Raw genomic sequence first — 22,354 nt, 5'->3', positions numbered from 1 at the left:
GGTTTAATAACTAAAAGCATATCACTCATCTGATATGTGGTAGATTTGAATATCTAATATTCTAATCCCCTATAAAAAAAATTATAAATTAAAAAGTATAAAAAATTAATATAATCAAAATAAAAATATGTTTCACTAAACTATTTTTTTTTTCTTTAACTTTGATTGAGAAGTGAATTTGAAATTTTACAATGTTAAAAATAATTACATACCATTAAACCAAATCCCAATAGCCTCACTAAACTTTCATGATAAAAGGAACTAGTAAAAAAAAATTATGCATTCAACCAAATTTTAATTATTCATATTAAGAAATTGGAAACGTGAAAAATGAGAACTCTGTGGACACAGACAGAGCAGCACCCACTCCCCAATATAAATGCAGAAGCAGCAGAAAAGGCAAGCCCACAAAATTAGGATTAAAATTAAAACAACCCACACTTTGTTTTGCATGGTATAATCCATTCATTTCTTTCCATTTGTTGCCTTCCTATTTGGCTAAAACGGCATCGTTCTTTTCCTTCTGCCATAAAAGCAAGCATACAGAATACAGGTACAGTGCACCAAACAAACAGCTTACAAGGAAATACAATAAAAAATCATCTGACCCTACGGTAATCTTTAGCACACGCCTCCCTACCGCTTATCTCCCAAAGCCCTATCTGTAGTAGATATCAACAGCTAAACAGAAACAATACTCGTCTTCTTCCTCATTTTTCTACAGCTTCTCAGCAAAGCCCAAATATTTTTCTCATTATTCCTTTCTCCACCCACGTTCACCCTCCTTTATTGGTCCATTTCAAATCTCGGCTCTGCTGTGACATTACCCTCTTCTTTCTTTGAAACCCTCGACTAATAGCAGTGCTTAACGCGTCTTACCATTTCGATTCAATCGAGGGTTTTTTTTTTTTTTATGGGTTTTCTTTGCTTTTATTTATCTGGGTTGTATTTGGATTGCTGAATATTCCTTGGTTTGCGGCTATTTCGTTTCGGGAAAGGGTAAATGGCTGTGTGGTCGATTTTGTTAGAGATTTTGAAGAGACCCACTTTTGGAGATGTCGTGATTGAGCTCGTCATGTTTATGATTCCTTTGTGGATTGCGGTTATTGTTGGGGTTCTTGTAGGATGGGCATGGAAGCCTAAATGGGCCAATTTGGGTAGAGTAATGTTTGATTCTTCTGTCTCTAAGGACTCTGCAACTACAGTAGCATCACCGGCATCTTTGTCGATATCCACCTTGAATTCATTGAAGTTTCAGTTGCCCAGTTTCATATCTTGGGTTGCCAACGACGGAATTCAGAAGGACTCTTCCTCTGCGCCGCCTAGCCTTAGGCATGATTTCAGGTTTGTGGGATTTACTTAAAATTTTCTAGTGTCTTAACAGCTTGATAGACTATGCATTTTGACTATGGAGTATAGAATTTGAAATTTTGATCGGAAATGAATTTTGTATTGCGGATATGGGCATTCTTTTTCCCTAATATATGCTTAATTCTTCACTTCTATCCGGCAGTTCTTCACAGTTGCAAAAGGATAAATCCGGCATGGTGAATGAAGATGATTTAGAGCTTTTGTGTAAACTTGTGGAAGACAAAGATGGAGGTCCTGCTTGGATTCAGATGATGGATCGTTCCAGCCCAACTATGAGCTATCAAGCTTGGCGGAGAGATCCCGAGGTTGGTCTCCTCTTGTCAAACTTCTCTCTTCAGATAGAGTTTTTGTGCTATCAATTCTTGAACTTGCTTTGAAGTTGGTGAGTGCTAGAATTTTGCAATTGATTTGATTAATTGGATTATCTTATCGATTTGCTAGACTGGCCCTACCCAATATCGTACCAGAACTGTTTTTGAAGATGCCACTCCTGAAATGGTGAGGGACTTCTTTTGGGATGATGAATTTCGGTTTAAGTGGGACGACATGGTTATACATACTGCAATTTTGGAGGAGTGCCCCACCACAGGAACCATGGTGGTTCAGTGGGTACGCAAGGTGGGTAGTTTACTTTCTATCATTTGGTTTTTGAATGAAATATGTGGTTGTGATTTCTTCTTTGCTAATTTTGTGGTTTTGTTGGCACAGTTTCCTTTCTTTTGTAGTGACAGAGAATACATCATAGGCCGTCGAATTTGGGAGTCTGGTCGATTGTATTACTGTATTACAAAGGTATGAGAAAGATAACCTCTAGTTTCCTTCTTATGTTGTTTTTTTAGCCTCTGGTAATTGGATAGGAATTAATTAGAGCATTCTCATATTCTGTTGATTAAACCTCATTTTAGGATTGAAGTAATATGACTTTGCTCTCTTAGCTAGAGTTAGAAATATTAAGATTTATGCCTTAGAAATATTAAGATTTATGTCTTTTTTTGTTGATGGAGTAGCAGAAATAAATTATTAATGAAAGGAAATTTACTAATTGTTATCCTATTAATTGCTCAAGGCACTTGGATTGTGTAGGCCTTTAGCTCAAAATTGTATGCACCATTGAATTACATGTTATACTGACAGTAGAGGGAATCGTTTGTGTTGGTACGGATTGAAATTCTAGTCTCATTGTTAGAGTTCCTTTTTGCATTAGGTGTTGGTATTTGTTTAGGATAAAATTTCATCATTTTTGTTACTGTTTTCTTCATATCATATGGTTTTTGTTCGCCCAAAATTTCTGTTCAGGAAGTAAGTTGTTGATCTTTTATTACTTTTCAGGGAGTTCCTTGCTCCTCTTTGCCAAGACGCAACAAACCAAGACGTGTGGATTTGTACTATTCAAGCTGGTGCATTCGTGCAGGTAATTAATATTATATTCATATTTTTCAGTTATAATTTTTTTGTTCATTTTTGTTCTTTTATAACAGTTGGGTATTTGTTGTATTGCCGAAGCCTGTGTATGTCTAAGATGTGTCTGTTGGCTGTGAACCAGTTGAATCAAAAAGTGGGGATGGCCAGCTCACTGCATGTGAGGTCCTACTGTTTCATCATGAAGATATGGGTATTCCTTTGGAAATTGCAAAGCTTGGAATCCGGCATGGTATGTGGGGAGCAGTGAAGAAGATCGAACCTAGTTTACGTGCATATCAGAAGCAAAGAGCAGCTGGAGATCCACTCTCACGCTGTGCTTTCATGGCTCAGATCAACACCAAAGTGAGTGCAGACTACCTTAAATGTTTGGAGAGCACTGCTAGTAGTCATTCATCAGAGGTTGAAATCCAGGATTCTTCTTCCAAGAAACCACGGGGAAACATACATAGGCTTTTGGTAGTTGGTGGGGCTATTGCTCTTGCTTGTACTCTTGACCAGGGTCTCCTAACTAAGGCAGTTATATTTGGAGTAGCAAGGAGATTTGCAAAAACTGGGAGGTTGTGATCTGGAGATTATTTTGCATCATTGCTATGATGACAACCAAGTTTATTGCTTCTGCAGTGAATTGAGAAATGGTTGGAGGATGTTGAATCTCCTAACTCCTCACCCTGATTTGAAATGGATGGAAGTTTTGTGTTCATTTTTCCTTAAGGTTGACGTATGGTGTGGCTTTAGATCTGAAAAATAGAAAAGATCATACAGCTGTATTCATGAAATTTAGCAATGTGATGAAAGAATCTCAATAATTTGGCGCCAATAATTTGAATAAATGAAAGGCAAACATGTTCCTCCAATTCAAAATTTTGTTTGGGAATTGGAAGTGTTTAGGTCAGAAACGAGGTGAATTAAGCAACTAGTTTCTGTTAATATAATAATTTTGGTACAAGTTAAGTTGGACTAATAATGAAAATTGCAGCCGTTTACCATCTGAATCTGATGGCCTTTCGCTTGCTGGGTCGGTGACTATAGCATATTGAGTTGATTTTATTTTTCTGCCTCGTTTTTCTTGTTTAGTATTTCTTTTGACATTTTCCTCGCTTCCTGCCGTGCATTGTATTAACTATAATATTCAACGTACTTTTTTTCACATGAGGAGCTACTTTCTTAGAAATTTAGTGGGGTATGATCGCAGTTTCTGAGAACAGATCACGCTTGATTTTACAATTTCCCTATACCATTTATTCACCTGCATTTGTATGCAAGTCGCTTTTAAGTTAGGTTTTCCATGGAATTGACTTACACCCCATTATCACAAAGAGGCGATGTAGGTAGAATGGTAAAATATTTAATTTTGCCCTTGTGCTTAACAACTTCAATTTATAATTTTTCTTAAATTAATTCAGAATTTTTAATTTAAATTCAATTTAATTTAAAAATAAAATTTATAAACATATTTTTTATTTTTAAATCTAAATAAAAAATTAAAAAGTTTAATTTCCTGAAAAGAGAAAGTAAGAAAAGATGGGAACAGCCAGGAGGATAGATCCCTCCCTTTCTAGTAAGAGAAACTCCTTGTTTGCTCTTCATTAATAGCCTTTGCTAAGTGTCATAGATGGCCATCCCCAGCCCTTTGGGGCTGGGGGCGGTTGATTGCTCTTCGTGAATTGCACCATCTACAGTCAAGCCAAGATTTTAATTTAGGGCAAACTTTTAATTTTTTTTTTATAAAAATAAAAAGACTTAAAACGTAAAAAAAATCAATAAAGTAATTAATTAATAATAAACATATTTAATATCTTTTATATTAATGAAAATTAAATAAATAAACTTACTATTGTCCTTTACAAGTTTTCATGCTTTAATAATATTGTTTAATAGTTCTATTATCAAATTTATAAAAAAAATCATTCTTAATATATGTAGTCAAACAACAGAAAATGCTAATTTTGTGAATGTAGTTATAGCAGATAAGACGTACCAAAATTATAAACAAGTAAACAAACGACTACCAAATATACTTATTTATCTTTACTATTTTTCCTTCAAAATCACCAATCATATTTAAAAACTTATAATTGAACTTCACATTGATGATATATTTCTCTATCTGATCATCAATAGCAATAAGTTAGAAGGAGGCAATAAAAATTTATTAACATTATTAATATCAACTTATATTAATAAAAATATTTAACTTTAGAAGATTATTAATATCATATTTTAATAAAAATTTTAGATATATAAAACTAAAATTGAGTATTTTTGTATGATATAATATCATCTTAAAATAAAGATAAATTATTACTAAATCTTCAAAATTTGACAAAATTAATACTCGTTTCTTATATTTTTAAAACTGAATTAACTAATTCATAATTCTGTTAACATTTTATTCAATGTTTTTACGATCCACATGATTCATAAATTGGTAAAGATTAAAGGATTAAAGTTTAAAGTTTAATCGGAGTCAAACTAGAGTTTAACTGGTATGATATAAAATAAATATTATATATATTATAAAATTAATAATTTCTTAAAACATAATAATAAAAGTAACATATTATTGTAATTAATTGTTTAATGTTATAAATGTTAATTAATATAATTTACCCAAATTTAGTGTGTAAAAATAAGTTTATAAAAAGTAATTTAAAATTTTTAATTGAAATTTTAAAAAATACTATTTTATAATATAAGATATTTAGAATAAGATTTTATAATAATAAATTTATTCATATTAAAGAAAAAAATTTCAAATTATTAAAATTTTATACAGTGATAACAAATAAAAAATTTTACATTTTTATGACATAAAAATAATAATAAACTGAAGAATAATTCATGTTTACACAATAGAAATATAAATTATTAATATTATTAGTTATTTAAATAAAAAATTAGTGATATATATGCATATATATAAGATAATTACAAATTCATATTATAGTTGAAAAGTGGCTTTAGAAGTCCATCGCTTTATTAGGTTTGAAATCCTTCTATCAACACTTGAAATTAATTTTTTTTAGTGAGATGGTTTACTAGGTTTAGACCTAATCAGGTTGATTGATTTTCGAGTTATCCATCTAGGTCGAGTGGGTCAATTCCAATTCATAGAAAATAAGGGTTTCATGAAAACAGAATTAGTTACTGGTTTGGTTTCCTATTAAACCGATTGAACCGACTAATTCAGTATTTACAATAATGTTTTATCTACTCGTTCACTTTTTGAATCTTTTTCAATTAATCAAGTAGCTAAATGTTTAAAATGTTGTAAAATTAATAAATATTTTTCTTTTTTTTTTTGAAAAAATTATTTTCCCCAAAATATTTTTTTAAAAAATATTTGCTGAAGAAAAAAAAATATTTTTTTAAAATTTATCGTAATAAAATTTAAAAAAATTACATACTAAAAACTCTCTTTTAAATATTTATATTTATTGATGAAATTTTTAAATATTAAAAATATTAAAATTAACTTTTAGAAATTTATTGAAAAATATTATTCTATAAATTAAAAAAATAAGTTTTCTAAAAATATTTTTCTTCGATTTTTTTTTTCTTAGAAAGCTTTTTGGATAAAGAATTCTTTGAAAAAAAAATTAAAAATTGTTGAAAAAAAGTAAAGACTAGCTTATGACTAAATAACAATAATATTTTTTTCATATGTATTTAATGAAAAAGATAACCTTTTAAATAAAGAAATTAACTCACTAAAAAATTCAAAATATATAATTTCATTCATTCGAATTAAAATAAAAAAGTTTAACTCAACAATTACTAATTACATTATTGATAGGAGTGCGCATTATTTGATTATAATTAAAAAAATATATAATTGCATCAATGAAGTTTAGTTATGTTGATAAGAGTGAATTTTATTCTATTTAATTTTTTAATAAGTAATTCTAATTTTTTTTAAATTTTTGATTGTTAATTCAATTATCTTTAATTTAATAATTGAATTAATGAAAATAATTGAATTTATATTAATTAATATATTAATTATAGTTTTTTAATAATATATTATTTATTATTATTATTTTTATGAATAAAAATGATTAAAAGTGTTTTTCGTTAATATTTAATTAATTAATTAATAATATAAAATATATAATATTTTTTATTAATGGATTATAATTAATAACTAACTAAATATTTTCGATTTTGATTAATTTTTTTTTCAATTTCAATTCTATTCTATTAGTATTTTTAGAGTTAATTAAAAATTTAGTTAATTCAAAATTGAATTCAATTCGATTAACCGAATGCTCGTTTTAATTAAAATTCATTAAAAAAATATATGATAAATTTAACTATGAAGCATGAATGTCTTTACCAAATTGCAATTAATAGATGTGTCACAGTTTATTTTTTTTCAGTTGGGGTAGATGATTCCATTGTAATTCTATGAATATCACTCGGCTAAATAAATGCAATTAATTTACTATATCTCGAAATTAAAATTTTTTAATTTCAATATTTGCGTGTTGCATTCATTAGCTTTTGACAAAAGAATATTACATTGTTTGGATTAAGGTTATTTTCATTAAAATCAAAGGGAACATCTTGACTTAACAAATTAGTTAGTGGCTTAGCTATTTTGAAAATTTTTTTAATAAATCTTCTGTAGAAGCCTGCATGTCCCAAAAATCTTCGCACTCCCTTGACTGATGTTGGTGGTGGTATCTTTTCAATAATTTCAATTTTTGCCCTGTCAACTTCAATTCCTCTTTCTGATACCAGGTGCCCAAGAACTATACATTCCCTTACCATGAAGTGACATTGTTCTCAATTTGGAATCAGGTTTAATTCTTCACATCTTTGCAACACTTTGGATAAATTAGTTAGACATTCATTAAAAGTAGTTTCATAGACAGAAAAATCATCCATAAAAACTTTCATAATATTTTCAATATAATAAAAAAAATGGCCATCATGTATCTTTGAAAAGTAGCAGGGGCATTACAATGACCAAAAGACTTTCTTCTATATGTAAAGGTTCCATAAGGGCATGTGAATGTGGTCTTTTCCTGGTCTTCTGGGTAAATAGAAATTTGGAAAAATCCTAAAGACCCATCTAGATAGCAAAAGTAGAAATGTTTCGCTAGCCTTTCTAATATTTGATCTATAAAAGGGAGAGGAAAATGGTCTTTTCTGGTGGTACTATTCAATTTCCTATCATCTATGCACATGCGCTAACCAGTGACTACCTTAGTAGGGATTAATTCATTATTTTCACTTTGAATGACAATTGTCCCACCCTTCTTAGGCACTACATGCACTGGACTAACCCATTTACTATCAAAAATTGGGTCTATAATACTTGCATCTAATAGTTTCATAATTTCCTTTTTAACTACTTTTATATTTGGGTTAAGTCTCCTTTGATGTTCAATAGTGGGTTTACTATTTTCCTCCATAGGTATCCTATGCATGCAAATTGAAGGACTAATCCTTTTCAGGTCTTCTATTTTATATCCTATAGCCTTACTATGGGTCCTAAGTTCCCTTAATAATTTTTCCTCTTCTACATTAGATAGGCCAGCATTGATAATAACAGGATATTTAGAATTTGAGTCCAAGAATACGTACCTTAGTGTTGAGGGGAGAAGTTTCAGTTCTACCTATTTGGTGTCTTCCTGTGACTTGCTTTTGGGTTGTTCCTCCTTTAGCTCTTCCACCTAGAAATCTTGAGCTAAGGGTAGGGATGGGCTAACTTCTAAAGATTGTACACAAATTGCAATTTCTATGTTTTCATTATCTGTTATGTGGTCATGCACTATATATGCTTCAAGAGGATCTTCAGGATGTCTTTTGTGAAATTCCTCTTTAACTAGCTTATCAATTATGTCAACCCTTAAGCATTCATCAGGTTCAAGTTTATGCTTCATTGCTCTGAACAAGTTGAATTCCACTTTTTCATCTCCTACCTTGAGAGTTAACCGACCATTCTTAACATCTATGATAGCTCTGGCGATTGCCAAGAAGGGTCTTTGCAGGATGATAGGAATTTGGACATCCTCTTCCATCTCTAGGACAACAAAATCAACAGGAATGAAAAATTTTCCTACCATGATGGAGATGTTTTCTAGGATGCCAATCAAGTACTTGACAGACCGATCAGCCAATTGCAGTGAAATTATTATGGGTGTGAGCTCTCTTACATCCAGCTTTTGACATATTGATAGAGGCATCAGACTCACACTTGCACCTAAATCATAGAGTGCCTTGTCTATATTCATGTTGTTAATAAGACAAGGTATGGAGAAGCTTCCTGGATCCTTGAGCTTTGGTGGCAACTTGTTTTGCAATATGGCACTGCATTCCTTTGTAAGAGCAACAGTCTCATAGTCTTCCAATCTTCTTTTCTTTGAAAGAATTTCTTTAAGGAACTTAGCGTAGGATAGCATCTGAGAAAATGCTTTTGTGAAGGGAATGCTAATGTAGAGTTTCTGTAAAACTTCTAAAAACTTTCCAAACTGCTTATCCAATTTAGCCTTCTAGAATCTCTGGGGAAAAGGTAGAGGAGGTTGATATGGCTCTGGTAACTTCTTTTTCTTCTTTGTTTCCTCTTCCTGTTCCTTTTTAGCTTTTTCCTCCTTCTCCTTTGTTTGGTTATCAGATTCATCAGAGGTTTTCTCAGTTGATTTTTCCTCTAATTGTTATTTTTCTAATGTTCTACTACTCCTCAAGGTAACTGCCATACAGTGCTCTTTGGGGTTCATCTCTGGTTTACTTGACAATTTACCAGTAGCCTTGCTTAAAGAACTTTCCTGCTGAGTAATTTGGTTTTCAAGCATCATATTGTGGGTGGCTAGTTGGTCTATTATGGAAGCTAACTACTTTATCATTTCATTATGCTATTGTTGGGCTACTAAAAAGCCTTCTATCATGGATTCCATAGTCAACTTTGGTTCAGGTTATTGAGGTTGAATGTCACACCCTAGCCCTCCGTAAGGCATAACATGATCCCGTAGTATACCTAATAAATTACCAACTTCGTCTACTGATAACCCATTAAATACACTACAAGGGATTTTAAAACTTTTCTTACTTCTTTTTATAGTGGTGAGCACTATTTACAGGTGTTAAATTTTTTTTTTTAAACTGAAATGAAACAGCTAACACATTTGAATTATTAGGAATTTCTGTAAAAATTTTGGCAGAGTGCCATTTGTATTTTGAATAAAGCAGTTCTTCAAAAAACCTGTAAAAAGCACTTCAAATATATTTTTCAATCTCAAACTCCAACATTTAATTAACACAATGTGTTTCTCAACTCAAATCCACAAAAATTTTTCAATATTTTCAAAGGCTGAGATAAAAGAAATATATCACAATATTTACAAACCAAAATAATTTACAATTTATTTTATAACTTCAATGTACAATTTTAATTTACAACTGCTCAAAACCAAGAACATTATATACATACAGTGAACATACATTACAATACAAAATGCAAAATATGGTATACTCAATATACCCGATGATCTCTCAGTGTAGTACTAGCAGCCTAGTCTGCTGCCTTGTCAGTTTGTCTACCTGCGACAGTAATGAAAAGCTATCGCTGAGTAAAATTTACTCAGTGGTGCACAATAACAATTTGAAATGCGATACATAAATCTTTTATTGACAATTCACAAATCAAATAGTTTACAATTCCATTTCAAAATTTACAAAGTTCATATAACACAAATTTGATCACATAACTGAATAATACAGTTTTACCAATCAATAACACAATTTGATCACATAACTGAATAATACTGTAACACCCTCCCGGTAACAACTCCGTACATTCTACTGTTCCAGTGACCGGTGTCGGTCTGGACAGTTAGAACGTCCGGAAAAATATTTAAACTAAAGTCAGGAACCATAATTAACTTAAAAATTAGTAAGAAAAATTTAATAAAAATTTTAGAAATAAAATACAACCAAGTTAAACGAGCCAGTGCCCTAGCGAGGGGTAACCCAGAGGGAAGTTGCGGTTCTCGCAACGAGGAGCCCTAGACCTGGGGGAAAAATTATAAAATAATTTTTGGGACTCCAGAGAAGGGTTATTGGGGTTCCCATGGCATTAGAATGCCAAGAAAATATTTAGAAAAATTTTTCAACCGATACAGACAATTTTGACCCATTAAGCCAAACGGAGGGCATTTTGGTCATTTCGCCTTCAGAGGTGATTTTTGGCCGACTTGTCCAGTTAAGTAAGTAATTAATATGACATAAAATATGAAGAAACATTATTAGAAATTAAATTGAAGATGAGTAGTGGAGGAAAGAAAAGAAAGTGAGGAAAAAGCTTATTTATGACATCATGGTGATGTCATTAAGAAAACTATGACCAATCACAATTAAGCCATCATTTGACTAACTAATAAAGAGACTAAATGAAGACCAAATAACCAAAAATTACAGCAGCCATCACCCTCTTCCTCATGCAGCCGAAATCCCTTCCCTCCTCCCTCCATTGATGTTCAATCAAGCAAGCTTAATTTCTTACTTTATTTCACCACAAAATCCTAACCTCTCTTGATTAAAATTTTACCCCACACCTTAAACAAGCTTTTGGCAGCCAACAAGAGGAAAGAAAGTGAAGTTTTGAAGTGGGAAAAATCTGCCCTATTCAAGGTTAGTGCAACTATATACATAAAACTCTTTAATTTCATGATTAGGGACTTGAAACTTAGTAAGAATTGTAATTTAAATGAATAAAAACTCATGTGTATGAGTACATGAGTTTCGGCTGCCCTAGTGAAGGAATAGGAAGGAGTGTTTTTGATGAGCTTGAAGTGAACTAGAATCATGTTGGAAGTTTATAAACATAAGAATAATAAGTTGGTATGCTAACTAAGGCATTTTGTAGAAAACATAAGGTGAAGCTAGGGTTTTGGGGAGTGAAAATTGATTTGGCTTATGAAATTGTTAGAGAACATTTTAATGGTCAATTAGTGACTATTTTAGGTAAGTTGAGCACAATTTGGACTGAAAAATAGGATTGCAAAGTGAAGATGTAGGCTGCCCTAGGACAGCAGCAGAGGGACTGAAAATTCAGTCCACTTGGACTGCCATAACTTGGGCTGTGTTGGTCCAATTGGTGTTTGGCCAATTGGACATGAAACTAGGCTTATAATGGCACATTTTTGCTGAAGAAACCATTCCCAAAAGACCAAAGCAAGAGGACCAAAACTTGGCCCCAATCCGGATACCCTGCAACTGATTCTGCAGAATGACTAACTGTTCATTTGGCCATAACTCACTGTAGATTTGGTCAATTGACCTGAAATTTTTACAGCAACAATTTAAGACATAGAAAAACAACTTTCATGAAGAAACCTACCCAAAATTATGGGCAGAACCTAACCCAAATGGCAGTGGCAGTCACTGTTCATGTTACTGTAGATATGGTCAATTCTGCAGATTGGCAATCCGGCCAGCTATGGTTTTTGGACCATATCTAGAGCTAAAAAACTCCAAATGGAGTGATTCAAAAAAGGAAATTCAACTAGACAAAATAAGGAACAACTTTCATGCTTGTCATTTCTTCAAATTCTCACTGTAACAGTGCTTAATGGAACGATGGCGTATGCTTCAAAAACTGAAATTTTCTGCCCTCTTGGTTTTAAGTTAGAAATGGTAATGGTGACCAATTCTAACAAGTTTTAAGTGTAAAATGTGGTATGTGGGGAGTGCCAAAGTCAATGTACATATTTTCTATCCAAAAGTCAACATTTTTGTTGACCAATGAGGTGAATAGTGACACCAAAACTTGAAATGCACAAATTGAAGAATTTAAAAGTTTCAAATGCCCTAGTATACCTAACATGATTGGTTTGGATAGTTTGGCATGCCAATAGGGTTCAATTAGCAGTACTGCATATGGCAATATGCCATTCTGTGATTTTATGGCTTTTAGCCATTCTGACTTTGCATTGAGATTTGGCCTTGTGCCTGAGATTATTTACAGCTTGGTAGCTGTTATGTTGGACTTGAAACTTAGTAAGAATTGTAATTTAAATGAATAAAAACTCATGTGTATGAGTACATGAGTTTCGGCTGCCCTAGTGAAGGAATAGGAAGGAGTGTTTTTGATGAGCTTGAAGTGAACTAGAATCATGTTGGAAGTTTATAAACATAAGAATAATAAGCTGGTATGCTAACTAAGGCATTTTGTAGAAAACATAAGGTGAAGCTAGGGTTTTGGGGAGTGAAAATTGATTTGGCTTATGAAATTGTTAGAGAACATTTTAATGGTCAATTAGTGACTATTTTAGGTAAGTTGAGCACAATTTGGACTGAAAAATAGGATTGCAAAGTGAAGATGTAGGCTGCCCTAGGATAGCAGCAGAGGGACTGAAAATTCAGTCCACTTGGACTGCCATAACTTGGGCTGTGTTGGTCCAATTGGTGTTTGGCCAATTGGACATGAAACTAGGCTTATAATGGCACATTTTTGCTGAAGAAACCATGCCCAAAAGACCAAAGCAAGAGGACCAAAACTTGGCCCCAATCCGGATACCCTGCAACTGATTCTGCAGAATGACTAACTGTTCATTTGGCCATAACTCACTGTAGATTTGGTCAATTGACCTGAAATTTTTACAGCAACAAGATAAGACATAGACAAACAACTTTCATGAAGAAACCTACCCCAAATTATGGCCAAATCCTAACCCAAATGGCAGTGGCAATCACTGTTCATGTTATTGTAGATATGGTCAATTCTGCAGATTGGCAATCCGGCCAGCTGTGGTTTTTGGACCATATCTAGAGCTAAAAAACTCCAAATGGAGTGATTCAAAAAAGGAAATTCAACTAGACAAAATAAGGAACAACTTTCATGTTTGTCATTTCTTCAAATTCTCACTGTAACAGTGCTTAATGGAACAGTAAACGTATGCTTCAAAAACTGAAATTTTCTGCCCTCTTGGTTTTAAGTTAGAAATGGTAATGGTGACCAATTCTAACAAGTTTTAAGTGTAAAATGTGGTATGTGGGGAGTGCCAAAGTCAATGTACATATTTTCTATCCAAAAGTCAACATTTTTGTTGACCAATGAGGTGAATAGTGACACCAAAACTTGAAATGCACAAATTGAAGAATTTAAAAGTTTCAAATGCCCTAGTATACCTAACATGATTGGTTTGGATAGTTTGGCATGCCAATAGGGTTCAATTAGCAGTACTGCATATGGCAATATGCCATTCTGTGATTTCATGGCTTTTAGCCATTCTGACTTTGCATTGAGATTTGGCCTTGTGCCTGAGATTATTTACAGCTTGGTAGCTGTTCTGTTGGACTTGAAACTTAGTAAGAATTGTAATTTAAATGAATAAAAACTCATGTGTATGAGTACATGAGTTTCGGCTGCCCTAGTGAAGGAATAGGAAGGAGTGTTTTTGATGTGCTTGAAGTGAACTAGAATCATGTTGGAAGTTTATAAACATAAGAATAATAAGTTGGTATGCTAACTAAGGCATTTTGTAGAAAACATAAGGTGAAGCTAGGGTTTTGGGGAGTGAAAATTGATTTGGCTTATGAAATTGTTAGAGAAAATTTTAATAGTCAATTAGTGACTATTTTAGGTAAGTTGAGCACAATTTGGACTGAAAAATAGGATTGCAAAGTGAAGATGTAGGCTGCCCTAGGACAGCAGTAGAGGGACTGAAAATTCAGTCCACTTGGACTGCCATAACTTGGGCTGTGTTGGTCCAATTGGTGTTTGGCCAATTGGACATGAAACTAGGCTTATAATGGCACATTTTTTCTGAAGAAACCATGCCCAAAAGACCAAAGCAAGAGGACCAAAACTTGGCCCCAATCCAGATACCCTGCAACTGATTCTGCAGAATGACTAACTGTTCATTTGGCCATAACTCACTGTAGATTTGGTCAATTGACCTGAAATTTTTACAGCAACAAGTTAAGACATAGACAAACAACTTTCATGAAGAAACCTACCCCAAATTATGGCCAGAACCTAACCCAAATGGCAGTGGAAGTCATTGTTCATGTTACTGTAGATATGGTCAATTCTGCAGATTGGCAATCCGGCAAGCTGTGGTTTTTGGACCATATCTAGAGCTAAAAAACTCCAAATGGAGTGATTCAAAAAAGGAAATTCAACTAGACAAAATAAGGAACAACTTTCATGTTTGTCATTTCTTCAAATTCTCACTGTAACAGTGCTTAATGGAACAGTAAACGTATGCTTCAAAAACTGAAATTTTCTGCCCTCTTGGTTTTAAGTTAGAAATGGTAATGGTGACCAATTCTAACAAGTTTTAAGTGTAAAATGTGGTATGTGGGGAGTGCCAAAGTCAATGTACATATTTTCTATCCAAAAGTCAACATTTTTGTTGACCAATGAGGTGAATAGTGACACCAAAACTTGAAATGCACAAATTGAAGAATTTAAAAGTTTCAAATGCCCTAGTATACCTAACATGATTGGTTTGGATAGTTTGGCATGCCAATAGGGTTCAATTAGCGATCGCATATGGCAATATGCCATTCGTGATTTCATGGCTTTTAGCCATTCGACTTTGCATTGAGATTTGGCCTTGTGCTCGAGATTATTCTGACTTGGTAGCCGTTACTGCCGGAGATGCATATGTGACCGATGGTGTGACGGCCCGAGGTACTAGATACCCAGTGCCAGTTTACCCGTTATCCATTCCAGTCGTCTAGTGTAGGTTACTTGGGGCAACCAAATGAATAAAAGTGGACAAAGTAAATGATATACAAATACCAAACAAATAAAACGTACACATTCACTACACATTTAATTTCTTGCTATTTTCTTTTATTATATTATTGCACCACTAAGCATTATTGCTTAGCGCGTTGCTTTTGCCACGCGTAGGTACTGGAGATACAGATCGTGAGCCTAGTAGACCACAGACTGGGTGAGTCCATCTTGCAGCTCTGCACAGTGTCCGTGTCACCTCAACTTCTGCAGTGCATTGGTAGGACACTAGGTGTCATTTTGGCATTTTGTAACTTAATTTTGATTTTCTCATATGTAATTAAACTTGTGTAATGTATATTAATGTTCATGTAAATTATGAAAATTTTATTTGTGAATGGAAAAGTAAATGTTTATTTGTGATTTATACTTGATTATCACATGTGATGGATGTTTGAGAAATGAAAAGGTTGTTGAAAACTGAAATTGAGAAATATTGTTGAGATTTTGGATATTGGAGTTTGAAATGATGGAATACAAATATTGGAAGTGTTTTTAACAGGTTCCGAAGAACTGTTTTCTCCATTTTTGGCCGGTACTCCTCCGGATTTTCTTTAAAATCTTCAGAACCTCAAATAAATAATACTTTTGATAAATGGCTAAAATAAATTATATTTCATAAATTATATTCACAAGCATGGTATAAATTAATTAAGGTATATTAGAATGTGCCGGTACACCGTGTGGCATTACTTACTCGGGTATACTGTACACGGGTAAGGGGTGTCACATTTAGTGGTATCAGAGCACGGTTTAGGCCTTTCTGGGCCTAGATTGAGTCCATACCATGCATTGCATTTGTAAGAGTCGAGGTGACACTAATGCAAATCTGTTTGTCTTTGTTAAATAGGATATGGACCCTTCATCTCAAAGAGCAGTCGAGGAGGAAGTGGAGAGTCATGCTCCACCTGCAGCAGCTGAGACTGGGGGCATGGGAGAACCTGCTCCACCAGCTCAGGCCATGTTTCAGCAATTGGCCGACTTCTTTAGACAAATGGCTGGGGCAATGCCAGTACCACCACCACCACCACCAGCTCCACAGCAGAAGTCACACCTGGAAAGGTTAAGAAAGTTTGGAGCAGTGGACTTCTATGGCAAGAGAGAAGATGATTCTATTGCAGCCGAGAATTGGTTGAACAGAACAGGCAGAGTTCTAAAACAACTCCACTGCACCCCAGAGCAAAATTTAGAGGCTGTCATATCTCTGTTGCAAGATGATACTTATGAGTGGTGGGACACGGTGTCCAGTGAAGTGTAGCTAGAAGCTGTAACTTGGGACTTCTTCCTCTCTGAATTCAAGAAGAAATATGTGGGTACTGTATACCTAGAAGAGAGAAGAAGGGAATTCATTAACCTGATACAGAGACAGTTGTCAGTGGCTGAGTATGAGAAGGAATTCGTCCGATTAAGCCGCTATGGAAGGGAGATAGTCCCTAATGAAGCTGAAAGGTCAAGAGATTTGAAGAGAGACTAAATGACAACATCAAGATCCAGCTCACTGCCTTGGGAATCACAGAATTTACCAAGTTAGTGGAAGCTGCAATAAAGGTGGAAAAAGTAAGAATCAGTGAGCAGACCAGAAGGGATAGACAGCAGAAGAGGGGTCCGGGTCAGTCTAGTTCAGCTCCTGCATTTGGGAAGAAGTTCAAGGGTCCTCCTACACAGAGTTCGGGTCAGCCACGTGGTCGTGGTCGGTCTCGGGGCGGGCCACGGTTACCCCTAGGAGAGGTCGGTCCACACCATCGGTGGCGCTCTCGAGGATGGGGTTCGAGGACCAGCCCGGCATCTTCTGCATGTCCGCCTTGCTTGAAGTGGCACAAGGGGAGTGTTGAGAGTGGCGTGCTGCGCAAGGTGTGGGTCAACAGAGCATCAGTTAAGGAACTGTCCACGCAGAACAACTACAGCTGCTCCAACACAAGCAGACATACCTGCTCCTGCACCACAGAAAGGTAGAAAATCTGGTAAATCTGAGGCTGTTGGACCATCACAGAGGCCTGCATCTGAGCCAGCAGAGAGGCCTGACAGCAGACCACCAGCAAGAGCTTATGCTATTAGAGCTCAGGAGGAGCAAGATGCCCCAGACGTCATCAGGGGTACGTTCTTCCTCTACACTACACCTGTGCATGCATTGGTAGATCCAGGATCTACTCATTCCTACATTTGCATCAACTTACCCATAGAAAGGGGGATACTAGTAGGGGAGAGTGACCAAGACATTCTGGTCACTAATCCATTGGGCCACAGTGTAGTGGTAAACAAAGTGTACAAGGGCTGCCCGTTAAGGATTCAGGGGTATGAATTCTTGGCAGACTTGATTGAGTTGCCTTTTCATGAGTTTGACGTGATTTTGGGAATGGACTGGTTGTCACATCATCAGGCAATAGTTGATTGCAAATTGAAGAGAATTTCTTTGAAAACTTCTGAGGGCAATGAGATCACTGTTGTGGGTGAAAGGACAGATTTCCTGTCCAATGTCATCTCAGCCACAGTTGCAAGAAGAATGATGAGAAAAGGCTGTGAAGCCTACCTAGCACATGTGGTGGATACTAGGCAGGCTAAGCCAAACCTGAGTAACATACCCACAGTAAGGGACTTCCTAGATGTGTTCCCTGAAGAGTTGCCTGGTTTGCCACTAGAAAGGGAAGTCGAATTTGCTATTGAGACACTGCCGGGTACAGCACCCATTTCCATTGCTCCTTATAGGATGGCACCCACGGAATTGAGGGAGTTAAAAACTCAGTTGCAAGAGTTGCTGGATAAGGGGTTCATACGCCCCAGTGTGTCACCATGGGGAGCTCCAGTGCTGTTTGTGAAAAAGAAGGATGGGACATTGAGGTTATGTATTGATTACCGGCAGTTGAATAAAGTGACTGTGAAGAACAAATATCCGTTGCCTAGAATAGATGATCTGTTTGATCAGTTGAAGGGAGCAGGAGTATTTTCTAAGATTGATCTCAGATCAGGGTATCATCAGTTGAGGGTGAAGGATGCAGATGTGCCAAAGACTGCATTCAGGACCCGATATGGGCATTATGAGTTTCTAGTGATGCCCTTTGGCCTAACAAATGCACCAGCGGCATTCATGGACCTTATGAACCGTATCTTCCATCCATACCTAGATCGGTTCGTAGTGGTCTTTATTGATGATATTTTGGTGTATTCCAAGACCAGGGAAGAACATGATGAGCATTTGAGAATTGTTCTGCAAACCCTGAGAGAAAAGAAGCTGTATGCTAAGTTGTCCAAGTGTGACTTTTGGATGAATGAGATTGCATTCCTTGGACACATAGTATCAGCTGATGGGATTAGGGTGGATCCTAAGAAAATAGAAGCAGTGATGGAATGGAAGCCTCCCAGAAACACAACTGAGGTCAGAAGCTTTTTAGGGCTAGCTGGGTATTACAGAAGATTTGTGAAGGGATTTTCCCTAATAGCTGCTCCAATGACCAAGTTGTTACACAAGAATGTCAGATTTGACTGGAATGACAAGTGTCAGACCAGTTTTGAGAAGTTGAAGGCTATGTTAACAGAGGCACCAGTGTTAACACAGCCAGTGTCAGGAAAGGACCTTGTGGTCTATAGTGATGCTTCTCATAATGGGTTAGGGTGTGTACTGATGCAAGAGGGGAAGGTGGTCGCTTATGCTTCTAGACAGCTAAGGCCACATGAACAGAACTACCCTATCCATGATCTAGAACTTGCAGCAATTATCTTCGCACTGAAGATATGGAGGCATTACTTGTATGGTGAAAAGTGCTACATTTACACAGACCACAAGAGCCTGAAATACTTGCCAACCCAGAAGGAGCTCAACCTTAGACAGAGGCGATGGATTGAGTTCTTGAAGGACTATGATTGTGTAATTGACTACCATCCTGGGAAGGCAAATGTAGTTGCTGATGCCTTAAGCAGAAAATCCATGACAGCCTTGAGATCATTGAATGCCCGTCTAACTTTGGTTCGAGATGGAGCTATTTTGGCTGAGTTGCAAGTGAGGCCAAACCTGCTACAGCAGATTTTAGATGGGCAGAAGGTAGATGAGAAGCTAATGGCTATTATGAGCAAAATCTCAGAGGGAAAAGCAACTGACTATGAGGTGAAGGTAGATGGGTGTCTATATTACAAAGGAAGACTGTGTGTACCAGATAATGGGGAATTGAAGGCCAGTATTCTAAAAGAGGCACACACCAGTGTATATGCTATGCACCCAGGAAGTACAAAGATGTATCATGATATGAAGCTTCAGTATTGGTGGCCTGGTATGAAAAAGGACATAGCTGACTATGTGACTAAATGCTTGACATGTCAGCAAGTCAAGGCAGAACATCAAGTTCCATCGGGTTTGCTACAGCCTATACGCATACCTGAATGGAAGTGGGATCGGGTCACCATGGATTTTGTAAGTGGTCTACCTCTCACCCGGAAGAAACATGATGCAGCATGGGTAATAGTGGATAGATTGACAAAGTCAGCGCACTTTCTGCCAGTTAGGACTGACTACTCACTGGAGAAGTTAGCAGAATTGTATATCAGTGAGATAGTTAGACTGCATGGAATTCCACTTTCCATCATATCTGATCGAGACCCAAGGTTTACATCGAGATTTTGGAAGAAGTTGCATGAATCCTTGGGTACACAACTCCACTTCAAGATGACTTTCCATCCTCAGACGGATGGGCAATCAGAAAGAGTAATCCGGGTAAACAATTGAAACCAATGAAATTGATACAAATATTGAATTAAAATGATAACAATAACATGAAATATATGTCAGGTCCTTGAGGATATGCTGAGGAGTTGTGTCATTGAGTTTGAGGGAAGTTGGGATAGATACCTCCCACTGGCAGAATTTGCATACAACAATAGCTATCAAGCTAGCATTCAAATGGCCCCATATGAAGCACTGTATGGGAGAAAATGTAGAACTCGGTGTCTTTGGACTGAATTGGCGAAGACAAATCGGTAGGGCTGCACTGTGAAACAGACTGAGGAGAAAGTGAAACTAATCAAAGCCAACTTGAAGGTTGCCTCAGACAGACAGGAATCTTATGCCGACCTGAAGAGAAAAGAAATAGAATATATGGTTGGCGACAAAGTGTTCCTCAAGGTGTCACCATGGAAAAAGGTATTGAGGTTTGGAAGGAAAGGTAAGTTGAGTCCTAGGTTCATTGGCCCATATGAAGTCATTGAACGTGTGGGTCCAGTGGCCTATAGGCTACCTTTACCACCAGAGCTGGACAAGATCCACAATGTGTTCCACGTATCCATGCTCAGAAGATACCGCTCAGATCCTTCACATGTCATCTCCAGGGAAGAAATTGAAATACAACCGGATTTGACATATGAAGAAGAACCTCTACGGATCCTAGCTCGGGAAGTGAAAGAATTGAGGAACAAGCAGATTCCCCTGGTGAAAGTGCTTTGGAGGCACCACAACACCGAGGAGGCAACTTGGGAAAGTGAAGAGACGATGAGGCAACAGTTCCCTCAACTGTTTGCATCAGGTAAATTTCGAGGATGAAATTTAAATTAGAGGGGAAGAGTTGTAACACTCTCCGGGTAACAACTCCGTACATTCTACTGTTCCAGTGACCGGTGTCGGTCCGGACAGTTAGAACGTCCGAAAAAATATTTAAACTAAAGTCAGGAACCATAATTAACTTAAAAATTAGTAAGAAAAATTTAGTAAAAATTTTAGAAATAAAATACAACCAAGTTAAACGAGCCAGTGCCCTAGCGAGGGGTAACCCAGAGGGAAGTTACGGTTCTCGCAACGAGGAGCCCTAGACCTGGGGGAAAAATTATAAAATAATTTTTGGGACTCTAGAGAAGGGTTATTGGGGTTCCCATGGCATTAGAATGCCAAGAAAATATTTAGAAAAATTTTTCAACCGATACAGACAATTTTGACCCGTTAAGCCAAACGGAGGGCATTTTGGTCATTTCGCCTTCAGAGGTGATTTTTGGCCGACTTGTCCAGTTAAGTAAATAATTAATATGACATAAAATATGAAGAAACATTATTAGAAATTAAATTGAAGATGAGTAGTGGAGGAAAGAAAAGAAAGTGAGGAAAAAGCTTATTTATGACATCATGGTGATGTCATTAAGAAAACTATGACCAATCACAATTAAGCCATCATTTGACTAACTAATAAAGAGACTAAATGAAGACCAAATAACCAAAAATTACAGCAGCCATCACCCTCTTCCTCATGCAGCCGAAATCCCTTCCCTCCTGCCTCCATTAATGTTCAATCAAGCAAGCTTAATTTCTTACTTTGTTTCACCACAAAACCCTAACCTCTCTTGATTAAAATTTTACCCCACACCTTAAACAAGCTTTTGGCAGCCAACAAGAGGAAAGAAAGTGAAGTTTTGAAGTGGGAAAAATCTGCCCTATTCAAGGTTAGTGCAACTATATACATAAAACTCTTTAATTTCATGATTAGGGACTTGAAACTTAGTAAGAATTGTAATTTAAATGAATAAAAACTCATGTGTATGAGTACATGAGTTTCGGCTGCCCTAGTGAAGGAATAGGAAGGAGTGTTTTTGATGAGCTTGAAGTGAACTAGAATCATGTTGGAAGTTTATAAACATAAGAATAATAAGTTGGTATGCTAACTAAGGCATTTTGTAGAAAACATAAGGTGAAGCTAGGGTTTTGGGGAGTGAAAATTGATTTGGCTTATGAAATTGTTAGAGAACATTTTAATGGTCAATTAGTGACTATTTTAGGTAAGTTGAGCACAATTTGGACTGAAAAATAGGATTGCAAAGTGAAGATGTAGGCTGCCCTAGGACAGC

General features: G+C 35.8%; 2 protein-coding genes across 2 annotated transcripts; one reads left to right on the top strand and one right to left on the bottom strand.

Moving 5' to 3' along the window:
* The first annotated feature begins 422 nt into the window (after positions 1 to 422).
* Positions 423 to 3,785, top strand: LOC110656518 (uncharacterized). The gene is made up of 6 exons (XM_058153782.1): positions 423 to 1,344; positions 1,514 to 1,676; positions 1,813 to 1,989; positions 2,080 to 2,163; positions 2,701 to 2,782; positions 2,915 to 3,785. Exons 1-6 carry the CDS (start codon positions 1,004 to 1,006, stop codon positions 3,355 to 3,357), a joined length of 1,290 nt encoding a protein of 429 aa, XP_058009765.1. The 5' UTR covers positions 423 to 1,003; the 3' UTR covers positions 3,358 to 3,785.
* Positions 3,786 to 8,474: 4,689 nt separating this feature from the next.
* On the bottom strand, positions 8,475 to 9,203 carry LOC131182886 (uncharacterized). Its single transcript, XM_058152241.1, has one exon. The coding sequence runs from the start codon at positions 9,201 to 9,203 to the stop codon at positions 8,475 to 8,477; it is 729 nt and encodes a 242-aa protein (XP_058008224.1).
* Positions 9,204 to 22,354: the final 13,151 nt, after the last annotated feature.

The sequence above is a fragment of the Hevea brasiliensis genome, chromosome 9 (genome assembly GCF_030052815.1).
Source record: "Hevea brasiliensis isolate MT/VB/25A 57/8 chromosome 9, ASM3005281v1, whole genome shotgun sequence".
NCBI lineage: Eukaryota > Viridiplantae > Streptophyta > Magnoliopsida > Malpighiales > Euphorbiaceae > Hevea > Hevea brasiliensis.
This window is presented reverse-complemented; position numbering and strand designations above follow the sequence as displayed.

What these genes read in the sequence shown, in the direction of transcription:
- LOC131182886 (XM_058152241.1), bottom strand. Translation starts at nt 9,203, where the DNA reads ATGCTATCCTACGCTAAGTTCCTTAAAGAAATTCTTTCAAAGAAAAGA.
- LOC110656518 (XM_058153782.1), top strand. Translation starts at nt 1,004, where the DNA reads ATGGCTGTGTGGTCGATTTTGTTAGAGATTTTGAAGAGACCCACTTTT. An exon ending in AGCCTTAGGCATGATTTCAG is followed by an intron (nt 1,345 to 1,513) that starts GTTTGTGGGATT and finishes TCTATCCGGCAG; the next exon opens with TTCTTCACAGTTGCAAAAGG. An exon ending in TGTATTACTGTATTACAAAG is followed by an intron (nt 2,164 to 2,700) that starts GTATGAGAAAGA and finishes ATTACTTTTCAG; the next exon opens with GGAGTTCCTTGCTCCTCTTT.